The sequence below is a fragment of the Rattus norvegicus genome, chromosome 2 (assembly GCF_036323735.1).
Source record: "Rattus norvegicus strain BN/NHsdMcwi chromosome 2, GRCr8, whole genome shotgun sequence".
NCBI lineage: Eukaryota > Metazoa > Chordata > Mammalia > Rodentia > Muridae > Rattus > Rattus norvegicus.
In genome coordinates this window covers 244,046,447-244,073,694 of record NC_086020.1, presented here as the reverse complement: position 1 = coordinate 244,073,694, position 27,248 = coordinate 244,046,447, and the positions used below count along the sequence as shown (strand labels likewise).

Genomic DNA, 27,248 nt, shown 5'->3' with positions numbered 1-27,248 from the left:
AGAAACCAAGACTACTTGGCATCATCAGAGCCCAGTTCTCCCACCGAAGCAAATACTGGATATTCAAACACACCAGAAAAGCAAGATTTGGATTTAAAATCACATCTCATGATGATAATGGAAGACTTTAAGAAGGACATAAATAACTCCCTTAAAGAAATACAGGACAACAGGAGTAATCAAGTAAGCCCTTAAAGAGGAAACACAAAAATCCCTTAAAGAATTACAAGAAAACACAACCAAACAGGTGAAGGAATTGAACAAAACCATCATCCAGGATTTTAAAGTGGAAATAGAAACAATAAAGAAAGCACAAAGGGAGACAACCCTAGAGATAGAAAACCTAGGAAGGAGATCAGGAGTCATAGATGAAAGCATCACCAACACAAGAGATTGAAGAGAGAATCTCAGGGGCAGAGGACACCATAGAAAACATTGACACAAACATCAAAGAAAATGCAAAATGCAAAATGCTCCTAACCAAAAACATCCAGGAAATCCAGGACGCAATGAGAAGATCAAACCTAAGGATAATAGGAATAGAAGAGAGTGAAGATTCCCAACTAAAAGGGCCAGTAAACATCTTCAACAAAATTATAGAAGAAAATGTCCCTAACCTACAGGAAGAGATACCCATGAACATACAAGAAGCCTACAGAACTCCAAATAGATTGGACCAGAAAAGAAACTCCTCCCGTCACATGATAGTCAAAATAACAAATGCACAAAACAAAGAAAGAATATGAAAAGCAGTAAGGGAAAAAGATCAAGTAACATATAAAGGCAGACCTATACGAATTACACCAGACTTCTCGCCAGAGACTATGAAAGCCAGAAGATCCTGGACAGATGTCATACAGACCCTAAGAGAACACAAATGCCAGCCCAGGCCACTATATCCAGCAAAACTCTCAATTAACATAGATGGAGAAATCAAGATATTCCATGACAAATCCAAATTTACACAATATCTTTCTCCAAATCCAGCCGTACAAAGGATAATAGATGGAAAACTCCCACACAAGGAAGGAAACTATACCCTAGAAGAAGTAAGAAAGTAATCTCCTTGCAACAAAACCAAAAGAAGAGAGACACACAAACAGAATTCCAACTCTAACAACAAAAATAACAGGAAGCAACAATCACTATTCCTTAATATCTCTTAACATCAATAGACTCAATTCCCTAGTAAAAAGACATAGCCTAACAGACTGAATATGTAAAGAGGACCCAGCATTTTGTTGCATACAGGAAACACACCCCAGAGACAAAGAAAGACACTACCTCAGAGGAAAAGGCTGGAAAACAACTTTACAAGCAAATGGCCCAAAGAAAAAAGCTGGAGTAGCCATTCTAAAATCAAATAAAATCTACTTTCAACCAAAAGTCATCAAAAAAGATAAGGAAGGACACTTCATATTCATCAAAGGAAAAATCCACCAAGATGAATTCTCAATCCTAAATATCTATGCTCCAAATACAATGGCACCTACATTCATAAAAGAAACCTTATTAAAGTTCAAATCATGCATTGCACTTCACACAATAATAGTAGGAGATTTCAACACCCCACTCTCATCAGTGGACAGATAATGGAAACAGAAATTAAACAGAGACATAGAGAAACTAACAGAAGTTATGAACCAAATGGACTTAACAGATATTTATAGAACATTCCATCCTAAAACAAAAGGATATGCCTTCTTCTCAGCACCTCATGGTACCTTCTCCAAAATTGACCATATAATCAGTCACAAAACAGGCCTCAACAGATACAAGGACATTGAAATAATCGCATGCATCCTATCAGATCACCACGGACTAAGGCTGGTCTTCAGTAACAACAATAATGACAGAAATACTTGGAAGTTGGACAACATTCTACCCAATGATAACTTGGTGAAGGAATAAATAGAAAAAGAAATTAAAGACTTTTTAGAATTTAATTGAAGGCACAACATACCCAAACTTATGGGACACAATGAAAGCTGTGCTAAGAGGAAAACTCATAGCTCTGAGTGCCTGCAGAAAGAAACAGGAGAGAGCATATGTCACCAGCTTGACAGCACACCTAAAAACTCTAGAACAAAAAGAAGCAAATATATCTAAGAGGAGTAGACAGCAGGAAATAACCAAACTCAGGGCTGAAATCAACCAAGTAGAGACAAAAAGAACTATACAAAGAATCAACAAAATCAAGAGCTGGTTCTTTGAGAAAGTCAACAAGATAGATAAACCCTTAGCCAGACTAACCAGAGGGTACAGAGGTTGTATCTAAATTAACAAAATCAGAAATGAAAAGGGAGACATAACAACAGAATCTGAGGAAATTCAAAAAACCATCAGATCCTAATAAGAAGGCTTATATTCAACAAAACTGGAAAATCTGGAGGAAATGAACAATTTTCTAGACAAATACCAGGTACCAAAATTAAATCAGAAACAGATAAACCATTTAAACAACCCCATAACTCCTAAAGAAATAGAAGCAGTTATTAAAAGTCCTCTAACCAAACAAAGTCCAGCCAGATGGGTTTAGTGCAGAATTCTATCAGACCTTCATAGAAGACCTCATACCAATACTGTCCAAACTATTCCACAAAATAGAAATAGATATAACACTACCAAATTCCTTCTATGAAGCCACAATTACAGTTATACCTAAACCATACAAAGACCCAACAAAGAAAGAACTTCAGACCAATTTTCCTTATGAATATCGACACAAAAATACTCAATAAAATTCTTGCAAACTGAATCCAAGAACACATCAAAACAATCATCCATCGTGATCAAGTAGGCTTCATCTCAGGTATTCAGGGATGGTTCAATATATAGAAATCCGTCAACATAATCCACTATATAAACAAACTCAAAGAAAAAAATCACATTATCATTTCATTAGATGCTGAGAAAGCATTTGCAAAATTCAACACCCCTTCATGATAAAAGTCCTGGAAAGATCAGGAATTAAAGGCCCATACCTAAACATAGTAAAAGCAATATACAGCAAACCAGTAGCCAACATTAAACTAAATGGAGAGAAACTTGAAGCAATCCCACTAAAATCAGGGACTAGACAAGGCTGCCCACTATCTCCCTACTTATTCAATATAGTACTCAAAGTTCTAGCCAGAACAATCAGACAACAAAAGGAGATCAAAGGGATACAAATTGGAAAGAAAGAAGTCAAAATATCACTATTTGCAGATGATATGATAGTATACTTAAGTGACCCCAAAAATTCCACCAGAGAACTACTAAACCTGATAAACACCTTCAGCAAAGTGGCTGAGTATAAAATTAACTCAAATAAATCAGTAGCCTTCCTCTACTCAAAGGATAAACAGGATGAGAAAGAAATTAGGGAAATGACACCCTTCATAACAGTCCCAAATAATATAAAATACCTTGGTGTGACTTTAACCAAGCAAGTGAAAGATCTGTATGACAAGAACTTCAAGTCTCTGAAGAAAGAAATTAAAGAAGATCTCAGAAGATGGAAAGACCTCCCATGCTCATGGATTGACAGGATTAATATAGTAAAAATTGCCATCTTGCCAAAAGCAATCTACAGACTCAATGCAATCCCCATCAAAATCCCAAGTCAATTATTCACAGAGTTAGAAAGAACAATTCGCAAATTCATTTGGAATAAAACAAAAAACCAGGATAGCGAAAACTATACTCAAAAATAAAAGAACTTCTGGGGGAATCACCATCTCTGACCTCAAGCAGTATTACAGAGCAATAGTGGTAAAAACTGTATGGTATTGGCACAGAGACAGGCAGGTAGATCAGTAGACTAGAATTAAAGAACCAGAATTGAACCCACACGCCTATGGTCACTTGATTTTCGACAAAGGAGCCAAAAACCATCCAATGGAAAAAAAGATAGCATTTTCAGCAAATGGTGCTGGTTCAACTGGAGGTCAGCATGTAGAAGAATGCAGATCGATTCATGCTTATCACCCTGTACAAAGCTTAAGTCCAAGTGGATCAAGGACCTCCCCATAAAACCAGATACACTCAAACTAATAGAAGAAAAAGTGGGGAAGAATCTCAAACACATGGGCCCTGGGGAGATTTTTTTGAACAAAACTCCAATGGCTTATGCTCTAAGATCAAAAATTGACAAATGGGACCTCAAAAACTGCAAAGCTTCTGTAAGGCAAAAGACACTGTCAGGACAAAACAGCAACCAACAGATTGGGAAAAGATCTTTACCAATCCTACATCTGATATAGGGCTAATATCCAAAATATACAAAGAACTCAAGAAGTTAGACCGCAGGGAGACTCAAATAAATCAGTAGCCTTCCTCTACTCAAAGGATAAATAGGATGAGAAAGAAATTAGGGAAAAATAGGATACAGAGCTAAATAAGGAATTCTCAGCTGAGGAATCTCAAATGACTGAGAAGCACCTAAAGAAATGCTCAACATCCTTAGTCATTAGCAAATCTAAACAACCCTGACATTCTACCTCACACCAGCCAGAATGGCTAAGATCAAAAACTCAGGTGACAACAGATGCTGGCAAGGATGTGGAGAAAGAGGAACACTCCTCCATTGTTGGTGGGATTACAAGCTGGTACAACCATTCTGGAAATCAGTCTGGATGGTCCTCAGAAAATTAGACATTGCACTACCTGAGGGCACAGCTATACCTCTCTTGGGCACATACCCAAAAGATGCCCCAACATATAACAAAGATACATGCTCAACTATGTTCATAGCAGCCTTATTTATAATAGCCAGAAGCTGGAAAGAACCCAGATGCCCTTCAACAGAGGAATAGATACAGAAAGTGTGGTACATCTACACAATGGAATATTATTCAGTTATCAAAAACAATGACTTTGTGAAATTCATAGGCAAATGGATTGAACTAGAAAATATCATCCTGAGTGAGGTAACCCAATCACAGAAAAACACACATGGTATGCACTCACTGATAAGTGGGTATTAGTCCAAAAGTTCAATTTACCCAAGAAACAATACACATACTACATGAAGCTCAAGAAGAAGGACGATCAAAGTGCAGATGCCACACACTCCTTCTTAAAAGGGGAAAACAAAAATATTCATGAGGGGATATGGAGGCAGAGTTTGGAGCAGAGACTGAAGGAACAGCCATTCAGAGCCTGCCCCGCATGTGCCATATATATATATATATTCATACACATACACATATATATGCCATACACATATATGTATGGTCACCAAGGCTAAATAAGATTGATGAAGCTAAGAAGTGCAGGCTGACAGAAACTGGATATAGATCTCTCCTGAGAGACACAGCCAGAGCATGTCAAATACAGAGGCGAATGCCAGCAGCAAACCACTGAACTGAGAATGGACCCCTGTTGGAGGAATTAAAGAAAGGATTGAAAGAGCTGAAGGGGCTTGAGACCCCATATGAACAATAATGCCAAACAAGCAGAGCTCCCAGGGACTAAACCACTATCCAAAGACTATACATGGACTAACCTGTGGCTCCAGCTTCATATGTAACAGAGGATGGCCTTGTTGGGCACCAATGGAAGGAGAAGCCCTTGGTCCTGCCAAGGTTGGACCCCCAGTTTGGGGGAATGTTGGGGGGGCAGGAAGCGGGATGGATGGAGAGGGGAACACCCTTATAGAAGAAGGGGAGAGGGAGGAGATAGGGGGCTTATGTCTGGGAAACCGGGAAAGGGAATACCATTTGAAATATATAAAAAAAAATCCAATAAAAATATAGGTGTGTCTTATTCCTACCCCTCTCTGGAGAAAAGCAACAATAGAACCATAATCCGAGTTCTTCGTTATGAAGTCCTTCATAATCCAAACTCAGTTTGGCGTTTTTAAAGCTAGATCTCATAGCAGATCCCAGCATGGATGCCCATGGAGTTACAAACCACGTTAAGCCTTGGGAGGCACCACTGGGGACTGGAGAAGATACAGGCAGATCCAACCAACAGCCCACTGGCCACACACATCCCGACTGCTACAGATGTAGCCCAACAGCACGGTGACATTATGTCACAACATCAAAAGGCTTGATGTGTCTGTCTGTTTTTCCATACTGGTGGACTTACAGTCTGCCACAGGGGAGCATACACAATCAACTTACTTCCTTCTCCTTCCACACAACTCTCCAGCATTCCTGACCCCATCATTTCTTCCTCCTCTGCCCAGAACCTGGCAGTGTGGGCTCGGCAGTCGCTATCAGAATTCCTTCCCACTTGGACCCCACTGAGTCAGGTTTCAGATGTGGTCTGAAGCCCCATGGGTCCTCAATGGCTAGAACATCTCACTGGTGACTTACAGTTTCAGTTCCCAGTTCACTGTGGACCCAGTAACCTTCCAGTGAGGTGTCCGTTCCTTCACAAAGTCAGTCTTTTACATACTGCAAGGAGTAGAACTTCAGTGGGTCCCAAAGTCCACTGAGCAGGCATGCACTAACCACACGTGAAACTTCCAAAGTCAGTGCCTGCCTTAAATTTAAATTGAACAAAGGCAGTGCCCACACAGGAAGACTCTTACAGAAGCGCCATGAAAAAGCTATTTCCTCAAATATTAAAAAAAAAAAAAAAAAAAAAAAAAGCCCAGGTGGTAGCCCACGCCTTTAATTCCAGCACTCAGCAGGCACCGGCAGGAGGATCTCTGAGACTGAGGCCAGCCTGGTCTACAGCATGAGTTCCACACCAGCCAGGGCTACACAGAGAAACCTCGTCTTTGGGCGGGGTGGGGGGGTGGGGGTGGGGGGGTGGGTTAGGAGGCTGGAGAGATGGCTCAAGGGTTAAGAGGGTTCACTCTTCTTCCAGAGGCCAGAGTTCAGTTACCAGCACTCACATCAGAGAGCGCACAATTGCCTGCAGCTCCAGCTCCAGGATATCTGACGCCCTCTTCTGGCCTCTGAGAGCATACGGCATACACATAAATAAAAATGAAACCTTTTCATATGTTTAGGGATTAAATGTTATTCTATGATCAAAACACAGTATAAATTCCTCCCCAAAAAATAAATTTTTAAGGAAAAAAAACATATTAAGTGATTCCGGTCACTTCCAGATGTAATTACTGTGGGTCAGCTGTGCTCACGGATCCAGGAGAGCAAGGTCAAGCCTTGTGGTTTGAGCCCAAGGAACTGAGTAGTCAGGGAAGCCTCTCAGACGGTCGGGTGAAGGATGTGAAGGATGCTCACGCGTGCTGAAAACGTGCAGATGTTGGTTCAATGTCAGATGCTATCTATGCCTGAGACACCATTCCTAACAAGCCCCAAACTGAATGCTGGCAGGCACGCCCAAGCTTCGGGTGTTGAAGCAACCTCTCTGCCTGTTCTTACCTTGGTCCAACTGGTCTTTCAGGAACAGCTCCAGCTTAGATCCTAATAACCTCCCTCTATGGCTAAATGAGCCCTTGGGCTTTCTCTCTTGTGGCCATGAATGGCCAGGAAATGGCCCACGCAGGCCAGGCAGACACTGTTTCTGAGAGAGCTAACAAAACCACCAACTGTCTCTGAAGCGCGCCCTCTGCTGGTGAGCAAGAATTGTTTTCTCCTTCCTCTCTCACCTGGCTTCCACGCACAAAGCTCCTCAGAACAGCTTCACCTGTTCAAGGATGGGTTACACCCCAGAGGCCAGGCTTTAGAGAACCTCTCCCACTCCCCTCCTTATGCCCTGTGCATTCCTCAGGGAGCGTAGATCAGTTCTAAGGAGCACTTTCTGGAGAAGCATACCTCTGTGTGGCACGGGCCCCTGCATCCTTCTCAACCCCTCAGGCCCTTTCCTCAGGGGGCCGAGTGACTGACAAGCCTTCTCTGGTCCATGCCCTGAACATGTCACGCCGGAGGAGTGGGGATTATGGCGTTGGTTTCTGTTGACCAGGGATGGAGAAGGGTAGTTGGTACTCCCCAGTGATACCAAGGACAAAGGGATGTTTTAGGACATTCACGGGGAGCCGGAGAGCTTGAACTCACAGACGGTCACCATCATCCATTCGCTGGGACAGTTCTTAATCTCCTTCTATGATATGCAAGACTCGGGAGCAGCAGCGGCGGAGCCCGTGGGACCTGTACACCGAGGTGGGAGTCCAAAGCAGAGCACTTAACGCCTCGCGGACTCTACCGTGCCGTGCCAAGCAGATCGCCTACACTTAACCCACCGTGTGATCTCCTGGGTGTGGAATTTAAGGTGCAGAGATGTTAAGAGGGATTCCTAGTGAACGACCCAGTTAGGCAGGTTAAAAGAACAATTCAATTTTTTTCCTCTCAAAGTTCTGACGTTTGATGGGCTCAGCTGCTGGGTTCTCCTGTGAGGTCCCCAATACTGTGGTAGTCGGATAGGTTAAGGTTGGGCATGTGTCTCCGGATCAGGGCTTAGGGGGTTAGCTAGCCTGTCATCGGTAATCACACGGCCTCCCCACGGGTTAGCCTAGGCTATCCCACGACTTGGCAACGTAAGTGGCCGAACATCACAGGGAGTCGCTGGTTTTTCCCTATAGTGCGCGTTACCTGACACCAGACAGAAAATGCAGTTTCTTGTGGTAAAAGTACATGGGTAACAATTGCTTAAGAATTAAGTTCTTTATAAATTTATTATTAGTAAATGTTTAAATTACATGGCTATTTTATTTATTTGTGCATCAGGAGTAATGTAAAAAAAAATTACTCAGGCAAGATGGGAGTCTCACAGTGGAAAAAGCTTAAGAGGCTCTTACCTTGTCTCTAAAGGCACGAAGCGCCATTTCCCTATGCTCCATGGCTCAAGAACTATGGAGCGGCAGAAGGCTGACCCCCGTATCGCTGTGGGAGAACAGAGTTCAAGCAAAAGGCAGCAAGAGATTACTGAAGTCCATTTTGAAAGTACTTATGCCAGAGTTCCGTCCTAACAGCTTAACTCCTGGTTGGCCACCGTGTTCCCCACCGTGTGATGAGCTCCCAGCACAGGGTGTTTCTGGTTACTGGAATAAGACACGTTGGTGGCACGAAGCAGGAAATCGTCAGCTTTGCGTCAGTAGGTCAGGGAGAACTTTATATAGGGAACAACATGCCTGCACTTGTATGCAGTACATATCACACACATGTACATACATGCACAGGCGTGCAACACACATGTACATACATGCTCAGGTGTGCAACACACACACACACACACACACACACACACCCTTCCCCTGGGTGTGAAGGACAGATGGACAGACTGGCTGTACTAGGTAACTTGCATTGTGTAACTGACTGGAAAGATGAACCAGACAGAGCTAGGAGGCCACAGGTGGTGAGGGCCAGCTCTGCAAATGAGAAGCCATTAAGTCCAGTCTCATCTCTACCACAGTGTAGTGTTAGGCCCTTGAGAGGAACCAACAGCCCCGGGGGTGGAAGGGCACCCCAACCTTTCCTAGAACCCCAACTAACCAAGCTCTGCTCTGCTCCTTCGCCTCAGATCGGAGAGCCACAACTGGTGATCTGCATGGACTGCTCAGCAGACACCATGACTAACCGCCTTCTGCAGAGAAGCCAGAGCAGCCAGCGTGGGGAGGACAGTGCCAAGAGCGTTGCCAAACGCCTGGAGGCTTACCACCGAGCGTCCATCCCTGTCATCGCCTACTACGAGACGAAAACACAGCTACAGAAGGCAAGTGTCACCTCCTTCAAATGAGCTGCTTCATCTTTCTCAGAGAGGAAGTAGAGGCAAGCTCTCTTGTGAGATCTGGGGAACCTGCCGGCAGTTGCAGGGTTGAGGCCAAAACACAAATTGCTTTCTTCCCTCGCTATCATCCTGATCAAGGGTGGATATGTGAACTTAAGGTGGGGGGTGACCATGGTGATGTACAACTCCAATCCCAGCACTCAGGAAACAGAGACCTCTGGGAATCAAAGGCCAGCCTGGTCTATATAGCAAGTTCAAGGCTAGCCAGGGCTACATAGTAAGATCCTGTCTTTAAAAAAAAAAAAAAGATTGAATATCTGTTGTCAGATGGCCATAAGAAGTTGGTCACTATTTTGTGGTTGCTGAAACCTTTTCCCAAAGGACAGGCAGCAGGGGCCTAAAACACAAACCTCTATAATCCCAGCCGGTGGGGAGGCTGGGGTGGGGAGATCTCATATTCAAGGCTGAGCAACTTAATGAGCCTCTGTTTCAGGGGAAAGAGCCTGAGGAGCTGAGGGTACAGTTGAGTGGTGGGTGGGGTGCTCACCTAATGTGCATGGGGCCTGGATTCAGTTTCCAGCACTAGAACAGGGAGGGGGGCTTTGTGGGGAGAACAAGCTGAAAAGAAAGTTCTGTCACAAACTGTAGGTGGCTTCTGGTGCTCTGCCCAACAGGATGATCCACAAAGCAAGCCTCTTCCAGACCCTAGATTAACACCTTACTACTCAATCTCCTGCGGGTCACGGTTGGCACTTGGCTCATTTGTGCCAGTTTCTTCCAATAGCTGAGTCCTGGAGCAGCAAGTCAGTTGGAGCCATGGAAGTGTCATGGGGAGAAAGGCCTGGTACTTGATGTCATACAATGCAATCCACACTGCCACCATTAATACTTTGCACACACACCCCCAGGTTCCATTCTTTTCCCTATTCTGTAACTCGTGTCTGGTCTAGCCACTACTCCAGTGGTTAACCACAGGTCTAGCCCACAGAGCTAAGCATGTTCGTGGAGAAGGTGGAGGGCAATCCAAGGACAACAGCGTCTAGGGACATCACCAAGAACCATATGGACCAGTCAAAGGAGCACTTCCCAAAGAGGAGGCCCCTAGGCTAGGATCATTCACTTGTCTGTGACATTAAGGACTGGTGGAGAATCATGCAAGACTACGTCAAAATGGAGCCACAAGGTGGCTGAGGTAATCCAAAGCTCCCATCTGGAATTCACCCCATTGTCTTGTGGAGAAAGGATCCAGGGTGAGGAGGGGCTATTAAGAGGCTGTGGAAGTCACCCAAGGACCGGTACAAGGATACGATCTTCCTGCTATTCCCAAGATGGCTGGCCCGGGTCAGCCATAACAAACTGATCTCCGAGGCTACATTATCGATTCCTTAAATGATTGAGAGTGAATGCCCAACCTCCTAGACCTGCCCATAGTCCATTTTTTCAGAATCCTGAACCCTTGGTAAGAGAGGTCTAAATGGTGCCTCTAAATATGATCCCTGGATGTTGAACTCTTTCTGTAGGGTTTCCTGTAACCACTTGTCACTTAAAAACAAAAACAAACAACAAAACGAAAACCTCAAAGATAATAAAATAAACAGGCTGCCGCAATGTCTGAACGGGTAACGGCGTCTGCTGCGAAGCCTGGAGACCTAAGCTCAGGTCCCGGGACCCACACAGAAGACAGAAGAGGCCAACCGTGAGCTGTCTCCTCTTGGCTCTGCACACTGGCATGCATGTACCCACCCCTGAATAAGATCAGCAGTCGTTAGTAAACAAACACGGTGTCGTCACATGTGTGCATGGGCCTGCAACCTCAGGGCTGGGAAGAGCCCGGCGCTCTTGCATAGGACACAGGCTTGATTTCTAGCACCCATGTGATGACTCAACCATCTGTTAGGTCGAGTCCTGGGGGATCTGACACCCTCTTCTGTTCTCCAAGGGCACTGCATGCACATGGGGCACAGATATGTGTAAGCAGTACAACTATACACATAAAAATGAAAGAGAAAGAGAGAGCGAGAGAGCGAGAGAGCGAGAGAGCGAGAGAGCGAGAGAGCGAGAGAGAGAGAGAGAGAAACAGAAAGGAACAGAAAGAAACAGAAAAAGAAAAAGAAATTCAGGGCTCCAAGAATCTTCACAACCTACATCATTTTGGAAGTTTCCCATTTTGTGCTGCCTGGAACAACCAGGGAATCTGCTTCAGTCCTGAGACTGGGAAAAGCCAGACATAATTTAGAGTTTATCCCTCCTGAGAATCAGGAAAAAAAAAATCCCTTCTCTCACTCTTTAATCATCCTTATCTAAACCCACAGACTCACTGATGAATGACACTGAGCTAATAAGGTTTTCAGAGAAACCTGACTTCTGTAATCCTTACAATCCTCTCTCGTTCTCCAAGAAGCCAGTTCCCAGGACTCGATGGCTCATCCCTCAAGGCTTCCTCACTGGGGATGCTGGCAGCCGGATCCACAGAGACGTGGCATTTACAGTCTACTTTGTTAGTACTGAGAATGGACACCAGCGAACCACAGGGAGACAGTGCTTCATTGCTTGGTTGCCCCACCTTGCCAGGTCCATACAGTACACTCCACACCTAGATGTGTGAGTGACACAGAAACAGTGCTCCATCTCTCGAGCAGAGGAAGGAACCACACAGCAGGTTTCTCCCTTCCATCGGGGTTCTGCAGGCAGCTGCCATAACCTTCGAGCTTTTCCTCCTGGGCTGAACCAGCCTCCACTGTTAGGAGAGCCCCACAGATAGGTGCACTAGCCCAGGGGAGGGAGAGCTTGTCCACTGTGGGTGAATTCACTACTAAATAAGTAGCTGGGAACGAAGCACTTGGGGGTGAGACGTGCCAACACTGACCAAATATTGCTGGAAACGCTGCCTCTGGGTGTTGGAAAGTCCCAGGGCACACTTGTGACCCTTGGCGAGTCAGCTTACTTAAAGCCCTTTCTGATATAAAATAGGGCTGACAGTGGCCCCTGGAATTCCTCCAGTCTGTTACTGTAGGATTCTTTGGGGATGGAGGTCTGGGGTTGGGGGGCTTTCCCATTAGTTTAAAAGGAATACAAGCTTTAGACCCATTTCTGAGTCCCACCACCCACCCGGGGCGGTCACTCAGGGACACAGCCTGGACACTGGGGCGGATGAGCTCACTGTATTCGGCAGACACTGTTGCCAGCACAGAGGGCGGTGGTGCTGACACTAACCCTAGCCCACTGTCACTGCTCGGTTGGTTCTAGAAGCCCACATTGCCAAGACACAAAAACCAAAGCCGCAGCTCAGAAAGCCACCAGCTCCAGGACTCCAGAGGAAAGCAAAGAGAAGTAGGAAGAAAACGGGCACCCACCAGGCCCCAGTGCCAGTCCCCATGTGCCTGCTGATGGGATTTAAAGCAGCAACAGCAAGTTTAACTTTATACTCGCCAGGATATTTCTCCCTTCCTATCAAGTTTCAGACCTTTGAAGGCAAATCCTTCAGAAGCAAAGCCGCTCACCTAGTTATCTACTCAACACACCATGACATCACACATTGTCCGAGGACTCAGCACTGGAGCTCCTGGGGTGACGTAAATCATGAAACTCATTTTGACTAAGAAAGCTGCTGCAGTCACAAGACTGCTTGCACACAGCAGAGGCTGGCCCTCGCTCACATCTGCTCTCAAAGAATCTTGTTCTCGCCATGCTAATCCCACAAACTCTTCTGCTCTCAGAGGACAATGACAAGTTGGCATCTTGTTAGCCAACTGTTCTAAGCACCAAAGACGGATGTTAGAATCGGACGGGTAGGCTGGGTGTTGTGACACAGGCCTGTAGTCCCAGGACTCAGGACAGGGTGTGGCTCAAGGCCATTTGGGGCTTCATAACTCCTTGTCTCAAAACAAAACAAAGCAGGAGACAAAACTTAGTTCTGTGCACGTCAACTGGTCCTGTCCAGTTCCTTTGCAGCTATAAACAGTGATAAAATAATCACTTATTTTTCTTTTAAAATTCTCTATGGGAACTGAGCTGGACAGAGAGCTTTGGGATTGAGGGAAGTATTGAAGTAACCCGAGAAGAACCAGAGGGGAAATTCAGAGGACACCGAGGGCTCTGGGTCAAACCTGTTCCTCTAACTTCATTTGCTCTGTAAGACTCCACTTCTGAGATCTATCATATTTTACCACAGCCACCCCTGCCTGCTGCCACAGAGAGGCCGAATGTGTGCCTATAGACTTCCCGCTCTTTCCTGCTTTGCTAGCCTCGTGAGGATGGAGAGCTGGGTTTCCCCTCTCTAGCAAAATGGTGACTTTCCACCAGGACAGCCAATGGTTCCAGCTTAATCCTCCCTAACTCTTTTACAAGTTGATTTATAAATGTTTTGGCTCCAGCAGCCTCTGTAGATGAGAGCTCGACAGCCCCCTCACAGGACATCAGTGGCACGGACAGACATGCCTCTCAGGACGGCAGCTGGGCAGCAGCTGAGTTCCTCCTTAGGTGGTAAAGCCCCACATGAGTTCTCCAAAGGCAAGCAGGGCTGTGTCTAAGGCATGCTGGCTCTGCAGCACTTCCGGGGGGATCAGGCCTCTCTTCTGATGGGTGTGAACAATGCCCAGTGGCTGGCTGGACACCCAGGAAAGAACCCTCTGTCCACTCCCACGTTGCTGGCTTCCTCTACTGCTGTATCCTGCACACAATCCAGGCTGTACTCCCACCTTGATCTGAGTGCCCCAATGCAGTCAGCGTTCTCAGGGTTAACACTGAAGTGCTCCTTGATTTCTAACAATACATTGAACACAGTCCTTCCTTACTTGGATGTCTAGGTGTTTTAGAGCACCGTTAGGTTAGCGGGAAAATAGGGAAAATAGAAGAGTTTCCCAGATCACCCCATCCCCAACCACCTCAACTATCAAAGTTGCCCAACAGCCTGTTAGTCACAATAAATGACCCTGCACTGTCATCCAATGGCAATGGCTGACTCCAAGGCCTTTGTGGTGTACACTGCGTCTGCACGACTGCAGTGTGAAGCAACCCCACCCAGATTCCTCCTTACCCCTCTCCCATGTGCTGCACCTGCTCTTCTCACTGTTGTGGCTGAACTACAGACTGTGCCCCTTTCAGACTTGGCTTCGTGTGCACTCAGGTCTCCTCGTGTCTTTAGCTCATGGCATCCTAATGCTGAGTGACCTAGACATCTACCTATGAAACGTCTGAACTCTGAAGCCTGTGCAGGTTTGGGGGCACTTGGGATTCTCAGTGTGGAACAGAGCTACTGTTTGAAGAAACCGTAATGCCTTCCAAGTGGACGGACCAGTTTTTCACTTTTGTCAGCAATGGAGAGTTCTGGTTGTCTCACCTCGTAGCTGCTTGGTGATGTCAGCCTTGGGGGTTGGGCCATCTTAATTACTATGTAGTGAAGCGCTCTCATTTTAATTTAGTGCTATACATTTTATTTATTGTGGACACAAGGTCTCCTTGTGTGGCCTTGCCTGGCTCACTGCACAGACCACTGAGACCCTCCACCCTCTGCTTCCAGAGTGTTGTTAGTAAAAAGCAGGACACGAGGACCTGCTTTTAAAGCAATCATTTTTCACTCTAGTCTGTGGGTCTGGGCGTGGGCAGTTAGTGAGCAAAAGCAGGCATTCTTGTTCCATCATTTAAAAAAAAAATGATAATATTTAAGTGAGAAGGTTAATAACTCTCTTTTCCTTTCAAGTACAGGTAAACGCAGAGGGAACACCAGATCAAGTTTTTCTTCAGCTCTGCACAGCTATTGACTCTGTTTTCTGAAGGAGAAAAGGCACACCTGTTAGGTGGGAACAGAACCACATGAAATCCACCCTTGACATGTTTCACTTTGTCCCCATCCCACATGCCCCCAGCTGGCTGCTTCTTTCCCAGCTCATCTCCTGTGAGAGGTTCTGGAAATCATGCATGGTGTACTTCGGACTGTCCACCTTTCTCCCATGCTGACAACTGTTCCGACTCTGAGACTTGTTTTTGGATGGAGAGAGGGGTGTGGGGTCTGCCTGTTCCACTGTGCCTAGGGCCAGCTGGAGCCTGACCCATCCCACAGGGAGAATGTATCCCACTTCTCCATCACAGCTTCCTTCTTCTCAACAGTTTATTTGTTCCTCCCTCGTGTGAGTTGTTAGCATGGGGACAAGCTTGGACAACTCATCTAGTACTGGCTGGTTCTCCAGTTCCCATCCATGAGAGGGACGAGAGCCCTAGTGGGACACAAGGTATCAAGCCAGTAGTACCTGACAGAAATATTTCAAAATATGACATTGTCCAGCTTCTTCTCTTAGAGAGCAACACAGGACAGTCAGTCCCACCCACTTTTGGGACACTAGCTACTTGGAACACTGTCATAAGAGCTAACGACTCTGGCCAACCGTACAAGTCTCTCCTCTCCACCGGGCAGTGAGTCCCAGCAATTATGTAAATCAGCACCACAGACAGAGATAACTTAAAAGTATGGGAGATGGCTTGTTCCTGCACTCACTGGGCAAAACCAACGTAGTTTTGATCCGAGACGATTACTCCCTAACATACTGCAGATACCTGTGTCAAGGGCCTGCTCCATGGGCCCTTCACAATGCGTCCGACTAGTGAAGTGTGGGTGTCTGTGCTCAGCTGCAGCTGCTTTTGTCTTCTGAATACCTGTGTCTTGCACTCAATCACTACACAACCTTCAGTTTGGTCTGCATGAGTCTTTTCCTCAATGAGTGAGCAAATGCTGATACGTTTCCAGGACAGAACTGTATTTTTAAAATCATTTTTTTCCTCAAAACATTTATGTACAAATGAAATAAATGGAAGCCAGGATGATTCTTTCTCTATTTATTTGTAACTCACATCATTCTGGAAAGCATTTGAAAGCCTTCATTCCAAACAGAAGCAAACAGTAAATAGTTTAAAATTATGATCCACTTATATGACTTAAACTTTGGCCATAGACCAGATTTGAGCTATTACAGAGAAATTGTTAATATATTCATAATACATGGTTATTTCCATATTTCTTTTTCCCTAGCACTGGTTCCTAAACAGAAATGTTAGTGTGTGCTAGACAAGAAATTCAGTTCTTTGGTTACAATTAGGCCTCTATTACCAGAGAGGGTGTATCATGCTCCCAAAAATCACACGGCGTGAAATGCTTCCACTACCAAGTGTTACACTTGACAAGAAGCATGGATATTAGAACACGGATGGAAAGTGTTGCTAGACGGTGACAACCTAAGACACAGCACACACTGGCAAACCCTGCACCCACAGCTCTGGGTGACACAATGAGGCAGCAGGCAGCAGGCAGCAGGCAGGCAGCCTGGGCTAGTTGGCAGCTGCTTTGGAAAACTTCAACAGAAATCAGTACCTGGGAATGCACATCAGTTTTCCTCCACAGAACAGCTAAGACACACAACGCCCATGTGAATGGCTCCAAGTGACATCATAAAGCCACAGGAGTTTAAAATATGAATGGACTGTAGCAGTTTCTGCCCTAGCAAAAGGTTGTGTATGCAGACAACCTCAGAACACAAGTGTAAACTCCCTGTGTCATGGCTGTACCTAAACTGGTGCTGTGCCCTTCCTGACACCATCAATGGGGCACCCGCTCCCACTCATCTGGCTCAAGCCGCACTGCCTGTCTTCAAAGCTACCCAGGGGCACCCAGCTCTCCCTGACCCGGGTCCTTACCAATGGCATCAGAGCTCCTGCCTCCTCCCGGCAGCTGACCCACACGGCTACTTCCCAGAATGCCACTGAGGGTTGCTCAGCCTTTCACACTGAAGCGACTGAGCTCCTCATGCTCCTGCATTACTTTTCTTTATCATTTTCTTTTACTTAAGCTTATCTGAGCACCATTGTCTTCTGCTGTCTACAAGTTCCACAAAGCTCCTGGCTTCTCTCTTGCAGGAGGCCCCACACAGGTCACTGCTGTTTTCATTCTCAGTGCCTTCACTTTTCCCACATATACAATTAGAAAGGCTGCAAGTCAGTAACTAGTTCCTAGAACTCAATCAAGGGTACTTGACTAAGACCCAAACTGTCATGGCAAATGTGACAGAGATACACCCAAGATATACGATCTGATTGACTGATCACACCCTTCATTGTCAAGCTGGATGCAAAGACTGTCCTCCAGGGCAGGTCAAGGGACCCTGTACCCTGTGACGGGCTTTTCAAGAGTCACTAGCACCTCATATACTGGGCTCCAGTACCCTCTAAAGAAGAATACTGGGTCACATAACCAACAAATACTTATAGAGAATCTATTAAAAAGTCAGAGAATAGAAATCAATCCACTTAACAGATGCTTAAACCCTGGAAGCGGGCTTGCTGTCCTCTGAGATCTATGACTAGCAGTAACCCTTCCTCTGAACACTTAACTCTATAAGTTCAAAGAGGGAAATGCACTGGAAACCACTGGTTTCCTCCAGTGCACCCGACCATAGGTTTAAACCGGGCGCTCCAGAGTACGAAAGCTCACACAGTAGATCTCACACAGCTGCTTACAGAAGATCATCTAGTACAGTGATGTGCCATTTTCTGCCAGCCCTTCAACTCCATCCCTAACACCTCAGTAACTGTGTTCAGTGAGTTAATGTAACTGAAGGGGGAGAGGAGTCAAGGAAAGCCACGGGACGGGGTGAGAGGGGATGGAGAGGCATGTGTGCTCCCAGTCACAATGGGATATACTGGCACTTGTCCAGCCACACAAGGGCCTCTCTCTCTTGTATTACAAACATGGACATGGCTCAGTCTTGTATTCTAGCATTGCATGAGGAAAAAAAGGCATGAAAAACGCAGAGTATCTGACAATGGAGGTGTTCTTGCTTGGGAAACCAAGAATGACAAAGGGATCCATCGTGGTTAAAGACAAAGTCTTATCACTTCCCTACCAATATGACCCTGGGTGAGTCACTTAACTTCTTTTGAACCTGCTTTGTTGGGCTGAGAATGCAATGAGTTGCCACAGTGCACAGTGCACAGAGAGTGCTAAATCAGCATGTGCTATCAGTGCATCACATGAAAGGAAACTGTTCCCTAACCTCAGCAACTGCTTCCGGTGTTAGCAAATGTTCCTCCAGTTAGTAGCAAAGAACTTGAGCATCACACACCATGAAATAAATCTGACATACTAAGAGCCTTGAAGACACCACTTCTCAACTCCAACTGTGGGCAGCCAATATTCCTTGGAAGAGAGATAGACGGTCTACTTGCAAAGAACAGCCTGCCTACTTCTTCAACTCTCAAATAAAACACGAGGAATTGTCCCCAGCAAGCCATGGGGACAATGTGCTTAGAGCTGACAAATCCAAAATAAAAATATTTTCTGTTCAAACAGGAAAACCCCACATTATCACCTCAGTCTTAAAATATACTCAGGTAGGTTCGTCTGCTCTTGTGGTCCTTACACTGTTGTCACTCCCCCCCTTCTACACTGTACTTCCTGTGGGACTTCTGGATGGATCTACACAACTACCTGGTACGACTTCCATACAGAGAGGTGCCCTGCCCTGCGCACTGCAGAGGGGGAGGGGAGGAAGCCCTCGGCATGCGCATGGAGCATCCAGCAGAGATCCACATCATCAGACTGCCTCTCCTTCACTAATAGCCCAGAGACAAAAGCCTGTCAGCTTTTCTTTCTGGGTACAATAGACTGTATCAATATGACCAGTGATACATAATCAATATATTATTTAAATTTCTCTTTTCTATAGTTAAAATTCTGTATTTTTCTTAATTAAAAAATTCAGGGTATTTTAATAACTTGCTGAGTATTTTAAAGAATTCCCTGAACTTAAAAAACAGGAAAAAACAATGTTAAGAACTAGTATTAATACTCCATCTACCATAGAATATATACTATCTTTTCTTTCTTTGATAATTTTTGGAAACCACTTGATCCAACACACGGGAACTTAATTTTATTAAGAAAAACCTACGAGAATAAAACTTTAACTTGTATTCAGGTCCCACACCTGGACATTAGTCAGCACCTCGCTGTGCAGTGTCTCAGCCGCTACATGAGAACACCAGCACAATACAGCTTCACCTTTGTAAAGAACAGAAGGCAAATACAGCCGAAAAGCAGACTTTTAAATAACAAATTCTACTTTTTCACTTGTTTAAAAAAAAAAAAAAATCGAAACTTGACCCAAGGAATTCACAACAAGCTCTCTATAATATAAACAAACATGTCCACATAGTTTATTTCTCACAGTTCTCCTGACAAATGAACATTATTCAAGAACATACTGTATACACAGGTAAGAAACATACAAAATGTTTTAAATGATGCACAACAAAATCCAGCAGTATAAAAGAATTGTGAACTCTTGCTCACTGTGCAGACTACATTTAATCACTCGTTAAATAGTAATAAAAATACAATCTTTTATGGATCTTGTGCAGACTACAAAAGAGGGAGAAATTATCACCATATATATGATTTTTATATTAGGCAGTTTTCTCTGACGAGCTGTACTGACAACTCCACACAGAGGCAGAAGGCTGTGTACTTTAAAGGGTTAATGTTGTGAGTCAGACTTTACAGTTACTACCACTGGCACTTCTCAACATAGTCTGTACACATCACATGATCATCTCATATAACATGACATTAAAAATATATCTGCGTGACAACTTCATGACACTCACACCCCATGAGCTGGCTACAGAAGCAAAGCCACAGCTATCTCTCGCTCTGCTCTTGGTACGGACAGTTCATCGTGATTAAGTTAGGTATCAAACCGTTAAGCAGCTCCAGTCTACTACAGGCGATCAGTGACCACCAGACAGTGAGTTCTTTTAGAGTACACGTCCTAGAAGCAAACACCATCACTGGTTAAAACTTCGTCTCTACGTCTGTTTCTGCGCTGAAAACTATCTTCACAAAACTGAAAGCTACTAAACTGATTTAATATAAATACTTTGTCTTTCATTATCATATTTATGACCGAGGTCTTTAAAACCTTTGGAATTGACTCTGGCATTAATGTGTGCTCTTGTTTCCACCTCACCCATTTAGCATCACCACCTACAAGGCTTTAAGTTGTGGTGAAGATTTCACCAAGGAACCTCTCGGCTCACCAGGAAGGTTCAGCTGCGGACCTACAGCCACACAGTGCAGAGCTGTACTTGACGAGAACACTCGGGGAGCTCTCATGCTGTGAGTGTGCAAACTGTGCACACCATTAATAATGATGCCACTGCTGTGTGTTGACGAGGACTAGTGCAACACTCTTCCATGTCATCTGTTGGCGGGGAAGTAGTTGGGGTCAAGATAACTATAACTGGTGCCCTGGGACACACAGTAGTCTCTGTCTAAGAACGTCTCCGACTTATAAACAGGTTCTAACTGGTGATCTTCCTTGTGAATATCCGTTTCATGTGGGCTGCACAAGTGAAAAATACACAGACTCATTATTATTACAGGACTCCAGATCCATTTTGATCTAGCTATTACAAAATCCCCCCACTTAATCTCTCAGAAAGCTTTCATAGAAATCTGCTTGAGATGTGATGTGATTTAAGGAAGATTTTAATTGCTTAGAATTAAATCTAATGCATAAACATGTAGTTACACTCTAAAGAAGTTTGGAAATAAAGTTTCCTGCTTGAGGTTATTGTCCCCAAATAAATACTTACCAGTCTGAACAAGAGTCACAGAAATCCAAAGACATTTCTGGAGGACAATCCTGGCAGTGCCACCGGACACCTTGGATAGGTTCTACACCGCAGTTATCACACTGCAACAGACACAGAGACTCAGAGAGGTCGTGGCCGTGCTTCTTCTCTCCCAGGAAGCACATGATAGGACAAAGACAGACCCTTCCTCCAAGCTGTGATAACACACTGGCTTAAGTCAGACAGAATTCTCAGGGGAGCAGATAAAGGTCCGTCCACTCAAGCTCAGACTACTGCTAGATGAGACTCTATCCATCCACTCAAGCTCATATACTACTGCTAGATGAGACTCTATCTATCCCAGAAGTTTGTAAGTCAAACACCTCAAAGTTATTTTGCCACTACTAAACATTCACTTGAAACCAGTGAGTGACTGTGAACACTTGAGTCACACCAGAGCCAGAGCTGCCCCAGGAATAGACAGTGTCACTGGCTGACACTCAGTGTCAGACTCCTCTATGGAGAGTCATCAGAATGTCCCCAAAGAACGAAGCCTACAATGACAAGGAGGCAAACACAGCTTGTTCTCCACAGGGTAGTGCACTGCAGACTGCCTTAGTGGAGGATTGTGGAAACGGAAGAACTGTGATTTGGATGAGGACAGCCCTTACAGGCTCATATATTTGAATGCTTGGTCTCTGATTGGTACAACTATTTTGGAAGGATCAGGAGGTGTGTCGCTGGAGTGGGCTTTGAGTGCCCTCATCTCGTCTGCCCACTGCCTGCAGATCAGGTTGTCAGCTTGCTTTCCATCACACAAGCAGGCCCCCAATTAACTGTTTCTGAGAGTTTTCATATGATGTCTCTTCACAGCAACAGAACAGTGACCTTATAGGGCACAAAGGAAATGTCATTCCTAGATTCTCTGACAACACACTACCTATTAAGTCATGGCTGACATCTACATCCCAGTTAGGAGAAGACTCAGTTTCCTCCCCAAAAAAGCTAGATGCCAATTAGGAAAGTTCCTTAAGATGGAGGAGGTCACTGAAGGGTAAAGAGGAAAGGGTTACTCCAATGACCAGCAAGTTTTATCACATGAAAAGAGCAACATCACATTATGGTCTTACTGTGACTTTCTCCAACCTAATTAACTAAGCACAGCCCTCATAAAGACCACAACGACAATGGCGCAATATCCTAAGAGGAATCTCCAAGATGGCACCTGTCTCTTTCTCACCTTCTTCTAATCCAGGCCCCACAGCAGAGCCAGAATCATCTCCAGCCCCACTCACTCCACTTATGTATTTCTAATTACATTAAAATAGATGAAAAAGCTGCTTTTGAAAATTCAGTAACAGTGACCAATTAAGAGTGTGAATCTGGTGCTTTCCTAGAAGTCAGCAAACTCATGTTCCTGAAACACAAACGCCACACTGCTGCTCTCTAGTCTAAGGTCTTGCATTGCTCCCCGACCTCTCAGGACTGTCTAACTCCTCGACAAGGTCTCCAGTCTCTCTGGGCCTTTCCTACCTCACATTTGCATTTTCAGGTTGTACTCAATTACTGCTCAGCTACCTTAGCTGTTTAATCTCTAGGATTTTAATTTAATCTTAAGACAGAGTCTCACTACATATCCCTGGCTGGCCTCAAACTCACAGGATCAACAACTGATCATGCTCTTCTCCACAAAGAACACCAGACTGTGTCACAACCATGGGCACACCTTTGCATGTTATGTATAAAGAACACTTAGAATACCCTGAGTGCTTAGAGATTTCAGAGTTGAATAATCCAGCAGCCACTTAGAGAACCTCTTTCTCATCCTTTCAAAAACTAAACGAGAGTCACTTGCTTACCTTAAAGCCCACATGTTGCACAAACCCACTTTCTGCTTGCATTTGTTGAAGTTTCTGCTTTTTTAACTTTTTAAACTGTAATAGTTCTTTATATTCAGGTAAACTCCTATAAATGACAGGAATGCTTTCTTCATCCTGTTAAAAAGAACCAAATATAAAAGTGTTAGTTTGATAATTAAAAATTGTAGTGCTTCGGTCCTCAGCTCTGGAAAAAAAAAAGACTAATTGTGAGAAAAACAGTCCTGATGATACTTCTGCTGACATTTATTACTTTTAAGACTCAGAAAACGAATGCCGGCACTTTGGTGTGTTCTATGTTTGCTCACCAGTTCAGCTAGAGCAGCTGGCTGATGGCACCACTGCTCCTCCATCTCTGCCCCCCAGCACTGGGCTTGCCCACGTATGTCGTGCCCACGTTTTCAAATGGGTGCTGAGGAGCCAAATCTAGGTCCTTGTGCCATGCAGTAAGCACTTTACAAACTGACCCATCTTTCTGGCCCACCCTCCAATTTTACATGACTTTCATTACTGTTCTAAGGCTCAGGTGAGCTACACTGCCTCATGGTATAAGGGTATGGAATGACTCCACCTGCCACACAGTGTCAAAGCCTATGGTCAGCAGGGCTGCTTCAGAAGCCTCGTATCCGACCTCTTCCTATTCAGCTTTCACATCTGCCTCTGTAACATGGTGGTTTTTAAACAAGTCTCTGTCCATGCTTTATACTCTGCATTTGTAATAACTGATTAAAACGCACACTTTTCACTCAAGTCACCCACTTCCATTCAATCATTCTGGCTATTTAGAAAGCACTGTGCACTATATAAATACTTCAAGAGGTTCATAGAACACTGACTACAAGATGTAAAATTCAGTACTAATTCCCAACTCTACAATTTACCAGCAATTTCCTTCCAAAAGTGACCTGCAATATCTGTGTGCTCATATTACTGAGAAGACCATTCGCTATGCTGGCAATGCTAAGACTCTCATAGTGTCCGATTGTCTGTCTGTGGTCTATCTGCTCTCAGTTCCAATCTTTCTCTGGTCCCCATTCTTGAGCTACCCCCTTGACCTTGCCTTCAGGTAGTGATGTCTGCTCCAAAACAGCACGTCAGCCTCTCAGATGCTGCTCGCTCCCCATCTCTCCTCAAGCCTAAAAAGCCCACTGAGGCACCCAATCCCTATCTAGATTTTCTATTTGCCCAATCTTGCCCTGCTACCCAGGATCCTTTGTTCCTTAATGACTGATTGCATGGTTTCCCATCAATCCAATGCCCAAGTTCTATGAATCCTCAACCCTGGATAAGGTAAGATCTCATCTCATCCACGGTCAGGTTAGGTGTCATTTACTACTATGCTTCTTTTCACATTAAGGAAATGGATGCTTACAGAAGTTGAAACAACTGCTTCAGGTCATTAGTGAAATTAATTAATTAGTTGATGACGTGAGCCCTTATTTTCATGATACACCCAGCAGCCCAAGACATAAATATCTTGCATTATCTAACTAACTAACTCTGTTATGACACAAGTCTGTCAACTAGTACTAAATGTCAGGTTCAAGATCTTCAACTAGATAAACGCTTCTTCAGTTTTACACTCCACTCCCATCTTTCTTCCATTTCAAAGTTCTGTAACTATTATTAAGTCTCCACATTTTTAGTACAGATGGGTGACTCTATAGACACAGAGAGATCCTACTGATGCTTTCTTTCCTTTGTCAAATTTGTCCAGACAGCACGGAGGATGTGGGTACAAGGAGCTGGAAGAATGCTGTCCAGAGAGTTTCAGGTAGTGGAGTGGAGAATATCTGAGACTGCACTGTAACAGAAATGACTTAGTAACATACTCAACTGTATACTCAAAAGCTGAGTTATACTATCTCAAATGTTACCTAAAAGAGACAACTTTCAAATACGACTAAGGTGGAACACAGATTTTTCAAACCAAGGAGTAAATTATGCACACTGAATTTTTTTAGCAGCTGCATCTCTGGAGAGAGAAACCTACATATGTTATCAAAAGACTCATAAATACACATTTTAAATAGCTATGTGGATCAGAAAGGCATGGTGATACATGCTTTTAATTCTAGCTCTCTAAGGATGCTGAGGTAGAAGGATTATCAATTTCAAGACATTCCTAGGCTACAGAGGGACTGACTGCCTCCCAAAACAGTAATCAATACGATTTGCATTAGTAGTGTTTAAATATAAATGATACCAACAAAAAGTTAAATCTAATTTAATCTATTACATTATTTGGTCAACTTTTAAAAAAATGTTTTAGTGGGAATTGAATCCAGGGCTACCACTGAGTGCTTGTTTTAAATGTTCTGCCACCCGTTCACATGACTAATTTTTTAAATTAAATTAAATTTTTTTACTTATTCACTTAACATCCTCCTCACTGCTCCCCTCCCAGTTACTCGTCCCCGACAATCTTCTCTGAGCAGGTGGAGGCCTCCCTGGGTATCCCCATATCCTGGTCCCTCAAGACTCAGTGGAGCTAGGCGCTTCCTCTCCCAATGAGGCCAGACAAGTCAGCCCAGCTAGAAGAACATATCCCACAGACAGGAAACAACTGTGGGATAGCCCCCACCCCTGCCATTTGGGACCCATGTGAAGACTGAGCTGTACATCTTCCACATATGTGCGAGGAGGTCTGGGTCTGGCCTGTGTATGTTCTTTGGTTGATAGTTCAGACTGAGAGCCCCAAGAGTCTACAATAGCCAGAAGCTGGAAACAACCTAGATGTTCCTCAACTTTAGAATGGATGAAGAAAAGGTGGTGCATCTACACAGTGGGATACTATTCAACTATTAAAAACAAAGACGTCATGAGTTTTGCAGGCAAATGGATGGAACTTGAGAATATCATCCTGAGTGAGGTAACCCAGACTGAAAAGGACATGCATGGTATGTACTCACTTATAAGTGGATGTTAGCCATAAAGTACAGGTACCATGCTATATTCCACAGACCCACAGAAGCTAAACAAGAAGAAAAGCCCAAGCGAAGAAGCTTGAATCTCACTTAGAAGGAGGAATACAATGGTTATATAAGCAGCAAATAAAGGAGGGAACTGGAGAAAGGGAGCATGGGGAGGAGGATGGGGTGGTCTCTAGGACAAGACAGAGACCTGGCATAAGGGAGGCACTCAAGAATCAATGGAAGTGACCTTAGCTGTGACTCACATGGCTACTTTTTAATCAGTCTTTAAATACCATCTTCACTGACACTTTTCTCCGGTCTTCCTCTTAAACTTCCTATCTAAACTAAGTACCTCTTAAATCTCTATGAAGGCTCCTTTTATTCCTTTGAAGGACTTTAACAAATACTAATTTATGTGATCAATAAAGAAGCCTAATTTTGATAAGGATTTAGAAGAACTCCTTATCAAACTCCTAGCACAGCCCGTTACATGTTTAGGTAAATATTTCTTCAAATGAATCATTCTAACAATCACAAAGTACAAAACCACACACAGAAGCTGTACTTTAAAGATGAGGTATGAGCATTTCCAGAGGAAAATTTAAAGGGAAACAACTTTACACTCACTACATAGTTATCTAAAAGAAAGAAGTATCTTTCCTTGCTAACTATCATTAAATCTCCTGCTTTGATTCTATGCAATCAGAGTATGAGTGTATATTCTTCAAGCAAGCAATCAACCACTTTACAGAAAACTGAGAGCAGAAGAACAAGTTAATGACACAAAGGACTCAGTCCATACAACCCACACTGTGGCAACTCTGTGGACAAACCCAGCATGGGGAAGAAAAAGGACAGGAGGGTTTTAACACTCCCCCCCCTTTACTGCCTTTCTTTGGATCCAAACAAACAAGTAATAAATAGCCAAGTTTGTGAGTAGAGCTTAGCTGGTAGAGTGCTTATTAGCATGTACAGGGCCCTGAGCGAGTATGTGTACACACATCCTACTGGGGCAAGCAAATATTCCACTACAGGAAAAGTTACCTTCTCAGAAACCTCAATTTAGTGTCTGGAACTCCCTCCAAATTAAGCTGAAGTGGACCTGGGTGGGATGATGTGTAAACCAAATACTGCCCAGTGACAATTACAGAAGCTCAGAGACAGAATACAGGTTCACTGGGCTACTCTTCTTACACCTATGCTGAAT

General features: G+C 44.2%; 2 protein-coding genes across 9 annotated transcripts in view; one reads left to right on the top strand and one right to left on the bottom strand.

Annotated features, from left to right (window-relative positions):
* Ak5 (adenylate kinase 5) overlaps window positions 1-16,455 on the top strand; it is a 184,133-nt gene extending 167,678 nt beyond the window's left edge. Inside the window, exons 13-14 of one of the 3 annotated variants that reach the window (NM_001108951.1) lie at window positions 9,424-9,615; window positions 15,334-16,455. In NM_001108951.1, coding sequence (NP_001102421.1) covers window positions 9,424-9,615; window positions 15,334-15,402 — 261 coding nt within the window. In that variant the 3' untranslated portion in view covers window positions 15,403-16,455. Of the gene's footprint in view, window positions 1-9,423; window positions 9,620-15,328 lie in introns of all 3 variants that reach the window. The other 2 variants (XM_017591007.3, XM_063282309.1) reach the window with 2 other exon arrangements.
* The window catches only part of Zzz3 (zinc finger, ZZ-type containing 3), a 66,947-nt gene continuing 56,142 nt past the window's right edge, over window positions 16,444-27,248 (bottom strand). For 5 of the 6 annotated variants that reach the window (XM_039102495.2, XM_063281986.1, XM_063281988.1 and 2 more), the window contains 3 exons: window positions 23,109-23,243; window positions 21,271-21,371; window positions 16,444-21,017 (listed from right to left, as the gene is read on the bottom strand). In XM_039102495.2, the coding sequence (XP_038958423.1) occupies window positions 20,873-21,017; window positions 21,271-21,371; window positions 23,109-23,243 (381 nt within the window). In that variant the 3' untranslated portion in view covers window positions 16,444-20,872. The remainder of the gene's footprint in view (window positions 21,018-21,270; window positions 21,372-23,108; window positions 23,244-27,248) is intronic. The other variant, NM_001134549.2, reaches the window with a different exon arrangement.